This window comes from Pieris brassicae, chromosome 1, assembly GCF_905147105.1.
Source record: "Pieris brassicae chromosome 1, ilPieBrab1.1, whole genome shotgun sequence".
Lineage (NCBI taxonomy): Eukaryota > Metazoa > Arthropoda > Insecta > Lepidoptera > Pieridae > Pieris > Pieris brassicae.
In genome coordinates, this window is record NC_059665.1 from 18344703 (window position 1) to 18356245 (window position 11543).

At 32.9% G+C, this 11543-nt stretch overlaps 2 protein-coding genes across 4 annotated transcripts; one reads left to right on the plus strand and one right to left on the minus strand.

Moving 5' to 3' along the window:
• Positions 1-415: 415 nt before the first annotated feature.
• Positions 416-7782, minus strand: LOC123710395 (E3 ubiquitin-protein ligase KCMF1). 3 transcript variants are annotated; one of them, XM_045662265.1, is made up of 9 exons: positions 7580-7782; positions 7254-7421; positions 6048-6184; positions 5278-5397; positions 4698-4789; positions 4272-4437; positions 3177-3327; positions 2282-2523; positions 416-2075 (listed from the first exon to the last, which is right to left on the minus strand). In XM_045662265.1, exons 1-9 carry the CDS (start codon positions 7593-7595, stop codon positions 2022-2024), a joined length of 1146 nt encoding a protein of 381 aa, XP_045518221.1. In that variant the 5' UTR covers positions 7596-7782; the 3' UTR covers positions 416-2021. The 3 variants fall into 3 exon arrangements, with proteins under 3 accessions (XP_045518221.1, XP_045518213.1, XP_045518229.1); XM_045662257.1 differs by having other exon boundaries at positions 4272-4440; XM_045662273.1 differs by having other exon boundaries at positions 4272-4440; positions 7576-7782.
• A 1710-nt stretch (positions 7783-9492) lies between these two features.
• On the plus strand, positions 9493-11377 carry LOC123707942. The gene is made up of 4 exons (XM_045658277.1): positions 9493-9857; positions 10031-10395; positions 10759-10849; positions 10965-11377. Exons 1-4 carry the CDS (start codon positions 9612-9614, stop codon positions 11304-11306), a joined length of 1044 nt encoding a protein of 347 aa, XP_045514233.1. The 5' UTR covers positions 9493-9611; the 3' UTR covers positions 11307-11377.
• Positions 11378-11543: the final 166 nt, after the last annotated feature.

The following is an 11543-nucleotide window of genomic DNA, read 5'->3' on the forward strand; positions in this document are numbered from 1 at the left end:
ATAATTATATTATTAGAATATATAGGTAAAGATTTAGAAATCTGTCGCCCGCATTGGAGGTTGCGGGGGAAAGAGGGGTATACTTATCACCCCCAACCAATTTCACGTATTTTTAAATTCAACCCATTTATAAATATAAATGTCAGTTCAATGAAGAGGCTGACTAAAATTCATTTTTCCTTTCTCAATAAGGGATTGCTTTAAGTTTTTTTCCTGATCTTCCTTTCAATTTTTATTTGTTGGAAGGGACAATGTGAAATGGGACTTACATAACATAGTATACTACATTCTTATAGCCTGCATTATAGGGGTGGTGTATTTTACAGACAATATAGTCATAAGTAGTATAATATAGTATTGATATTGTCAATCACATAATGTAAAAAGTGCAGGTGACAAAATAAAACTTGTTGAGTAATATTATTATAGAATTTAATTAGGGTACATACAAACATTTTGTAATGTTGGAGTATAATGATCAAACTAATAAGCACTTTCATAGCTAGTGAAAATTTGAGTGTAAGTAGTTTCACATCTGTTCAATAATTATAATAATTATATTAAGAGAGGAGTCAGTGTTAAATTAGCGATGCTTGAACTATGCTGTTATAAAAATACATCTATGTTTAATTCTAATTACAATAATATGAATATTTTAACCCATATGAGAAAAAAATACTGCAGTCGGTTTTCAACAGTGTTATATACAAAAGCGTTACCTTAAATTGTTTGTGAAGACTCCTCCTTATTTTATTAACGTGATCGTACCTAATGTTCGTTCTTATTTTATAAATCGATTAAAACATTCCATAACTATTTACTCTAATAAAGGAAATCACACTGATATTTTGAAAGCCAACAAAACGAACATAACGAAGCGTTCACTAATAAGTGTTAGCGAAAAACAACAAAGAATCCGGAGACGCGTCACCGGTCTGACCCGTGACTCCCTAACTCCCTATTTACAACGGACAGCTCCCGTGGCGAGGCCCAGATCGGTCCTTACGCCCTTAGTCTGCCCTGACGGCACTCACCCACCTTAACTGCCTTTCCCAATACTACATGGGAATAACGACACCAACTGCTTACTAATTGCCACTTCTCTGTATATTTTACGACGGATTTTGGTTCACAGCTCTAAGCTTGCACCTGTATTGTATATTTCCTAATTTACATGCATAGAATTCACTGACAAAAAAATACGTCAAATTATATATATCCTAAAATAAATAGCTTTCGAATACCTTTCTGCTATACAATAAAGGTGCAAATATTGTGAGGAAATGCCCTAATACCCATTTCTATTCAAATTGAGCATTGCTCAATGTCTCCCATCCCATTCCAGACCAGTAGGCAGACAACTTCCATTATCAGTACAGTCAATGTATCAATCAAATTCTAAAAATCTAACTTTGCGGACATACCAGTATGAGACAAATTAAATACATAATATAACATTAAAAGCATTTTCCGAATCATAGTTAGTTTTATAAATTTAGGGAATTTTAAAACATTATCTTCAAAAATCTAAAGTAGCTGAAAAAAATTTAGTCTGTCAATTGAACGGGACATTTGTCACACCAGTCTTAAAATGTCTGCAACTTGCATCAAATAAATTTCTCTGTTCTTACAATTCTAAAACTAGCGTTGAATACCCCTTTGAACGTGTTGTCTTCTCTATGGTCCGATTAGATCAGGGAGCGTTGTGGCACATTGCAAAACATACTCAAATCTGTCAATATCTCAAACTCCATAGAGAAAAACACACTGCTAAAACAGCATCCTGTTAATTCTTATTGAATTCACTAGAAAATTCATCTCATAATGTGCAGCCATTGAACATCTTTGTCCAATGGCAACACAGCATAGAGTGAATCCATCGGAATTCGTCTAACTGATTAACACAATAGCCCCACTGGATTTGAGTAAGACGTTCCGGAATGTCCTGCCTGTGTCAGGGCGGGTCAGGGCAGGGCAGGGCGGTAAAGGGGCGGGAGCGGCGGCGCTGGGCGGGCGCGCTCCTACCTCCCCTCCGGCATTTGCCTCGCTGCTCCGTGGGTACGAGCAACCGCCTCCTGCAAACGATTGTGAATCACTTAATTCTGTTTCAAAGTTCAATGTTTTTATAAAAATATATTAAGAATTATACTGTTCCAAATTTATTTAAAAACATAAATACATTATCAGTCTAATTGCACAGTTTAAAGCACTCATCAAGTTGACAAAAACGGACGAAATAGTACTTTAGTTAGCAGTATTTGGATTTAAAAAATTGCACTACCTTTGTGCGTGGTTGTGGCTTGGCGCGCGGAACAGGCTGCGCCGGGGCGGCCAGCTGGGGCCGGGGAGTATCGGGAGGCTGAGCGGGCGGCGGGGCGGCATCGAGTTCAGCGCGAGGCGTGGGCTGTGCCGGCCTCGGGGGGGCTGTTGTGGGTGGCGCACGGCCCAGCGACGCCATTAACAGACCACGGATCAACGCCGCGCGGCACGATGCCTCACCGCTTTCACTGGTCTCGGCGCCGCCTGGATTATTTATTTTTAATTTTATGACACTGAGATGTATTCGATTATTTATTTAAAATAACATGCTCGTTGATTGTGGACTATTCAGTCAACCGTTAGTAAGTAAAATGGTTGCATTTCTGCGTTTGTTTATAGAAGTAGATTTTCCTCAAAACTACATTGAAGTTAAAAAAAAACAATTGACTCAAGAGTTGTGTAAACTAAAATTACATTTATATATTTAAATAAATAATTTGAAGCGCATAAGTAAATTGTACTATAACATTCTCGCTTCCGATAATATCCAATAGGTCGCCTACACTTATATTCTTCATAGGTAACATAAGTGTCACTTAGATTTAAGAACCCTTCAATAAGTTAGTTTTATGTTAGTTATAAGCTCTCGTACAAAAAAACTACAGCCAGTTGACACCTAGCTTCAAACAAAGAGTGTCATTGAATATATATTTGAACATCCCTAAAACAACCGCCACCGAACTTAACTCAAGCCACATTAAAAAACCGATAGATAATTTTTTTTAAAATAATTTTATGGCCTGGTAAAAAAGTGTTATAGATAATAAAATAAATGTACTATAAAGTAGGAAATAGACTTTTAAACAAGACTATGGAGAGGTATCATTATCTATGAAACTTTAGGAATATTTAGTTACCTAGAAATCCAGAGAGCAAGAACTGCGAGTCAGTGTTGTCAGTTGGCTGCGGCTGTGAGGGCGGCTGCGCTGTGGCCGGCGCAGAATTGCTCGCGCTCGACGATGCCATTGCTGGCCGACGCGGGAGACGTTCTAGCTGTTGCCGAGCCGCCTGCAACATTTGTTAATTTACATATACTATATATTAATTTGCACAACCAATACAACAGTAATTATACAATTTCCATTTAATTAGTTGGTTAACAATATCTATGTCACAGTAAAGTAGTTAAATCAGAAAGTTAATTAAATCTCTAGACAGTTAATTAAATATCGATATTCAATCAAGTCGCTAGCTTTTTGATTTAAATATAGCAGCGTCAAAAACGTTTAACTATCTGTCTGACCGAAAGCCAGCGTGTTGATTAATAATGTAAAACAAGACTCCACCATGATTATTTAATTTGTTATTTCGGTGTGATCGTGAAGAACTGAGAGCTTGGAAATTCGTGTTTTGCTTTATTGTAAATGGTTAGGTTAGGTTAGTCATGTTGCTTAATGTTTAGGAAACTTGTTAAACGTTTCCTTCACTCACTTGTCTGACTTTAGCGACTTGGTTGAATATCGATTTCTAATTAACTGTCTAGAGATTCAATTAACTCTCTGATTTAACTAACCTTACTGCGACATCTACATAATATACATTATTAACAGTTACTTTAAAACCTAAACAGTGGTTGTGTCTGTTGAGATGTGAAAGATATGTGTTATTTTGTCTTTAAAAATCAATTTAACTTAATTTCTGGTTAACCAGACAATTATAATTGATATATGTAATAATATTTTTGCTTAAAGTCCACATCTAGTGTCCATAGTTATTATATACTATTTTAAAGTTTGATCAAGAAGCAACGTATCGTGTTGTTGACGTATTATTGTATATTTTGTCTGCACCAAAGTTAAGCTAAGAAAATAAGTTTAATGAGTTATTGTTTCTATAGAATAACAAAATACTTTTACAATGTGAATTATACTTTAAAATGTGAAAAACAAAAATTAATCGGAATATTGTAAGAAAAATCTTTTTAAATCATAATTTTTCACATTTACACTCACATGCTGCTGCCTTTCAAGCTGCAATTGCATCTGCAGTTGTTGTAACTGACTAGGCGTGTTGGGCTGACCGGCCACACGCCGTACGCCAGACAACTGGGAGAGCAATTCTGCAATTGGATCCACTACCGCATCACGGGACGACGGGGAGAGAGACGATATACCGCCGCTGCTGGAAGGTTTATGAAACACCACAATCTTTATACTTCCGTGAAAGTTGTAATACTAATTAAAATGACAATTAAATGCTAAACTAATGCCGACAAATTTTCAACTGGAATCAATATTGTTTCACCGCGGATCGAACCCAGAAGTATGAGCGATATCAACTAAACCACGAAGATTTAGATTACTATACCAAAAAAATAATCTTGAATTGTTGAAATGTAATTAAAAAAATCTATTAGAGAAATCAAAAATGCTTTATACCTGAATTGCATATTGCGCCTAGGACGATGGAAGCCACGTCCGGAAGCCGGCATACGACGTACTCCGCCGTGTCTTATACCACTCGGTTCATCGTGTTTATTTATTAAGGCAATAAATTTTAAATTACTTAATTATAAATTGATTAGTACAAAATATTGGAAAATATGTACTACAGGCATATTTTCTGTACTGTAATTCCGTGTAGTTACGTGGTTCTTAATTCCTGGTTGGTTTAGTTAGTTTTTGCTTATGTATTAATTACCTTTACTTATTTAATTAGTAACCCGCCCCATGTTCTACCTGTCAAACGTGACCCCTTTAAAAAAATATAATTACACCTTCCTCATGAAAAATTGGCTAAAACCGCAATAAACTAGGTGCAATAGTTATTGAGGGTATCGCGAACTGACATGCAGACACAGAGGAGGACTCCTATTTCTTAAAATTGTTATCTTTTAAATATGAAACAAATAACTAATATTAGGAAACAAATCTGAATTCTTCACAACAATTATTATGTTCACATTAACCCAATCCTGGTATTTACTGTACAAGGTTTATTGTCTATTAAAAAGGATATAAGAAATGAGATAAGATCCCTAGGTCCACTTCGGTGTTCAAGAGTGAGATGGCCAGCAAAGTCATCTGTAACAAAATTAGGCTCTCCTCCAGGCATAGAAGCACAAACTGGACACACCACCTTAAAATAATATATATGATAGTAATATTGCCATTAAAGTCATTTAAATAAAACTTATATACCTATATATGTATTATGAAATGTATAAAATAAATGTTTTGTTTATGTACTGACATCAACCAAACTTTTTAGATTTAAAGAAATAAAATAATTAAATGCAATAAATTAATACTATCAAAAAAACCTCGACTTAATATGAAATCTCAGGAATCTTAATCACATAGTATTGACAGTATAAGCCTTAGAGTTAAACACGGTTAAGATAAGGTCTTAAATAGGATTAAAAATAATAAGCAACAGAAGAACTCCTTTTAAAGCAGCTTACTAAGTAGGCCAAGAAAAGGTCAGCTTATAGTAGCTTGTAATTATTAAATAACATGATTGTTATTAAAGGATATGAATTCCTAATAACATTTAAAAACTCCCATGTGTTTAACTCTTTTTAAATATTTTATTTAAAAAGTAAGTGGTATTTTTTATTTAAATATAATAGGCTATATTTAAACAAATTATGGGGCTCCAAATCATATTTTAAATCCCTATCTTATTTTGAGCATTGTATTGAATAATAACATTGATAATGTGGTTAATCAAATAGCAGCTATCTTTAAAATATTCAGGAGGTAAAAATACATTAGTTCATTTCTTACAGCCACGGTGGTGTCATTATGGTCGGAAGTGACATGTTCCATTAAACCTGTATCTGTGAAGCCCATTCTATTGCAAAATGGACATGTATAGGCTTGAGGTTGTTCCAATGCCAAAGCCTCTCCGCCATAGTAGAGATCTAAAGCAAAACAGTAATATACAGACATTAAATGTTCGCCAAGAATACTTATAATTCTATATGTTTAACTGTTTGAATTCTGGGACTGATCTGGAACTGTTATTCAGGGAAATAAATTAATTCTGATTACAAAAACAGACATTTAGTAAAAATATAATTAGACAAACAGAAAAAGAACTGTAAACTTTACTAACATTAAACCTTGTAGGACTTCAAATACATTTCAATTCAAAGTTTATAACTAATCTAATTCACCAGTTAAATTTAAGAACATCAATAGCAAAATTTGAGCAATTTAAAACTACAGTCAAAATCTGTTATAACAACATCAAAGGGACTACATATTTGGTTGTAATAGCTGATAATGTTATTAAGTATCTAATACTTTATCACCGGGACATTTGTGTTTAGTGAATATAACCAGTATGTTGTTCTAAATGATGTCGAGATAGACAGGTTTGACTGTATATAGTAATTGTTTTAATAAATCAAAATCTTATTAAGTAAGGTCATTTGTTTTATTTTATTGGGAGTCTAAGCATCATTAAGCATCATTTAGGAAATATGTATATATCTATGCTTATAAAGTTTACACAATTAATTAATGGCTTTCAAGAGATTTGAGAATACATTTTAGTACAGAATCTTCTTAATTCAAAAGAACATACAATAAAGTGTGAAATTAAATCTGTTAGTAATAGTTAATACATTCATATTACAATCTCTTAGTTAATTATGAAGAATCAATAACCTATTGTATGAATAAATAGTATGATACTCTTTGAATTAAATTTCAGTCTAAGCCCTAATTAAATTATCTCATGACAACCATATTACACATGTATTTATGTATATAAAGTGATACCATAGTATTATGGTATCACTTCTTTAGAAGGATAACTTGGATGAGTATGTAAAAAATCAATATTAAAATAGAAAATTATATTTAGAAAAATTACAGAACACAACATCCATAGTTTGGAAGTTATCACGTCTTATAGTATGCTCTAATGGGATAAGTGACAAATCTAGGCCAAGTTAATATTCTTGAATAATAAAAGATATTTACCAAAATCGCTTCGGGAAAGTATACACTGCATTGGATGCTCAGTGGTATGTTGATTTGTGGTGGCACCAGACTCATAGCATGCAGCACACAAGTCGTAATCGATGCAAATCAAACATTTGTATCGTCGTCCTCTAAAGTTATTTTTCAAACAAGAATCACAGCTGACTCCTGGAATGAGATAGTCCATTATATTAGAATTTATTCATTAACAATTAATTTAACTATCAACAAATTTTTGCTTAGAAACGTACGAATGACTGTTTACAAATTTCACGAAGAAAATTCTGACAAAAAGGTAGCTACGATTTTTGATTATCATTACCTACCTTCATGGCGATTCATTTTCGCCAAGAAACGCCGCTGAATCACACTAATCTTGGCACTAAAATTACCGCTACTTTATGAGGTATTTATATTACTAATCTAAATTAAGTAGCACAACATCTAATATAATAAAATACAAGATTTTAACAAAAATTTCCAATCAAACCTAACCCAACCAGGCCATAATGACGTCACATAATGACAAGTGCTGCCACCGTTCAGAATAAATCAGAAAGCAGAAATTAATCACAGATTAAACATTTTTAAATAATTTTAATTCACAGCCTATAAGGAAAATTAAGCCGATTTAAGATATGAGAATATTACAAAACTAGAATAATTATAATCCTAATTCAGAGTTGCGACTTAGCTTAGACTTGCGATATAGGACTCCCATAGATCTTAGCATTAATTCATAACTCTGAATTTGAACCCAAGTGTTTCCGTAAATTACATGAGATAGATATTCTTAAAAGTAAATACCAGTAAACTATTTTCCTAAAGAAAGGAGACATGTTCCTGTACTGAGAAGAAATAAATGCGATTAATGATTTTAAGTTGCAACATAATATCATTGACATACAGAAGAAACAGGTTCTGGAAAAGGACACAGCGTTGTGGGATCCCAGTATTCACGAGTTTAAGGTCTGAGCATGCCTCATAAATCATGACCTTGATGCACTGATCACCCAGATCAAGTTGCATAATTTCTTGGAGAGCCCACAGGATCAAAGTTTCAGAAGAAGGACTCAATTGCCTCTGCCTATCTGTGTGTAAACTAATCAGCCGGTGGCCCTTTAAATGTATCACAAAATTTTGTGAAGTTCACGGCGAGGATACCTTTGTTAGTTACTAAAACTAGCCCGTTAGCCCTGAGATCGATATATAACCGACTAATGTTATAATTGGTTCGTTAGATGTGTAACTTACACAGTCATAGCTGTAAGGGTGAGTAAAACAGATAATTGACATACTTTTGATTGGACGTGCATATTTAGGTAGTTGGTTGTATGTGATAACGTTATTTGGTAACATGACAACATATCATTCGAAAAACATTGTATGTAATTCTAAAAAGTAAATATAATAATTGTTTTTAATACTGTTGTGAAAGTTGTGGTACAATTATATATACATATTGTTTGTGTGTATACACACAAAGTAGTATGTGTGTTTTATTATGTAATGTATTGTAATGGTAAATTATTATATTTAAAAAATATCATAATTTGTTTTAGTTCCATAATCCATATTAGCTCGACTAACTCCCCAAATATTTCAGATTTATTTTTTACATACCTTGTAAACGATTTTTGTTTTTTATTTATAAAGAAAAAACATTATACATAACGCATACCTGTACCATAAATAACTATAGTATTAAAAAAAACAGTTATTACCTCTGGATATATAATTATATATTTATGGAAACTGTCAGCAAAAGACTTAGCCCCTTAGCTTAGGAAGTATTAGCCCGGAAGAAATCTAATGCGAACCTACGTAAATTCAAACACGACCAAGATTATTTTATTTTATTTTTTATATAGTGCCAGAATATATATTTTAGTTCTTGTTAGCACTCACCCCTAAGAAAAGAACGCTTTGCTTTCAAGCCAACAAACGCCTATTTTTTTTAATTACTAGCTCCTTTCTATAGAGCATAATAGATATTGTTATTTAATCAATAGTTCTACTACTATATCTACTTTTAATATTAAATCTTATCCTCGTGTTAATTCATTTGTATCTATTTTTAAATCAGTATAAAGTACAAAATCTAAATTATTAAGTTATAGTTATGTACTTTTAGTTCGTGGGCAAAATGTAAGAGGGCGTGTCATCATATTTAGCTTCAAATTTTAGGCGGGAGTGGATCCTTTATTCTTTTTTCTTATTACCTACCTTAGTCTTTTGCCTGTGTTTACAGCTTACGGCCTATATATTGTAAGTTGTAGCAATAAGGTAAAGCTAAAAGTTCTTTTTAAAATGGCTGTAATTTAAATTCTCGTTCGTGTAGATATTTAATGCTTAAACATGTGGAAATATGTAACGCGTCGTTTGAGGGATACAATTGAAAAAAGTGCTAATCATTTTGATATACGAAGTTCTGCTTTTATTAATACTCCGAATGAGTTTTGTGACGAGAATAAGAAGTATAGTTCACCATGCTGTTGGTTTAACCCGCGTAAATGTTGGAGTTCCTACCAAAATGATGATACAAAAAGTAAAAAGTGGAATTTCGACCACTTAAACCACACTTGGATAGGTGCCATTACATGGGTGTGTAAATTTTTTGATATATTAGCAAGTTTATATGTATTTATATAGATTTATTGTCGTTACTTGTTGTCCTTACTTTCTTTTTGTGGGCCAACTTCATTCACTATTATAAGTTAATAATGTTTACTGCCACTAATTGATAAAAAAATGCAACTATTGTCTTTAATTTACAGAGCAGTGCTTTGGTATTCGGTTGGTATGCTGGACAGCTAATCCACCTCAAGATTAAGAATCAAGTTGCTAATAAGAAGTATCAACACACAAGTATTAATTCACTTCTTGCATCCCTACAGCATCTTAAACATGCACAAAAGGCTAATAAATTAGACACAATCTATGAGATAGCTGGTGATAATACAGTGGCACCTGTTCTTCATTTGATATCAAATGATCCTAAAGGAGAAAACAATACCGATAGTAATAAAAGTTCTGATAGCTCTAGTAACGATCTAGGAGAAGTTCTGAATTCCATTGAGAACAAATTGGGCTTAGCAGCTATTGAGAATGGACAACATAAAGATGGATTGAACTTGTTAAGGTAAATTTTTGAAATGATAAAACTAGTTGATGATTATAAGCATAATAACCTTGCTTATTTTACTATCTATAATGTCTTTGTCATACTAAAATGAAAATGAAGTTCCATGATGGTTAGGTTTATAGATTTATCTATATCCTGAATGATATGATGTTTCTCAAAGTACAATTTATAGCAAGTTTTTTAAGTCAATTATGGATTATATAATATAAACACCTGCTTTTCAAAATTAATAGTGAGACTGAAAATGGTATACCTATTTAATTGTTGTATAATATACAAAATTACAATTTGGTGATTGGTATCAATATTATACAAATATATTGGATATGGTTTAACATTTTAGTTCCCTCATTTTACCAGGTCAGCTGCCAATAGAAATCATCCTCCAGCCCTCTTCAATCTGGGTTTGTGCTACGAGATGGGATTAGGAGTCAAAGTTGATGAGAAAGTTGTAAGCATTGAAATTCTAATTTGAGAATTGTTAAATCCACGTCTTAATATTTAAAGCAACTAACTAAAAATTTTAAATTATTTTTGTAAGAGTAATGTGTTCTATACATTCACAGGCTATGGAATTATATAGATCTGCAGCCGCACTTCATCATCCTGGTGCCCTATATAATCTTGGCATCTATTATGGACAAGGCCGTGGAGGTCTAACAAAAGATATTCATACAGCAACAAGGCTTTTACGACTAGCTGCTGTACAAGGTCAACAAGATGCAATTACGGCCTTGAACAAGCTAGATGTTGACATTAAGGAACCATCATCCCCACAAGAAAGGGGGTGTTGGACAAAGCAGTACAGTCCGTTAATGGAAAATGGAATAATCCCAACTTATTCTTCACTCTTTGTTGACAATGTAACTCCTATGACAAGTTACAATTATGAACCTATTGTTTACTGATTTAATAATTACTCTACTAATATAGTGGTGGGATGTTGTATTTTTATTTGATTAATATGGTTTTTTATATTTGTTTGCTTATTTTTTTGGCATTTACTAATGAGGAATTGCTTCTTACTTTTATTAACAAACTATATGATTAGGAATATTTTTACATATTAGGCTAAACTTTATATTTTAGACAATGCCATGTAAATGTTCTAAGAACAAATTATAACTAGGAGCTAAAAATACGAA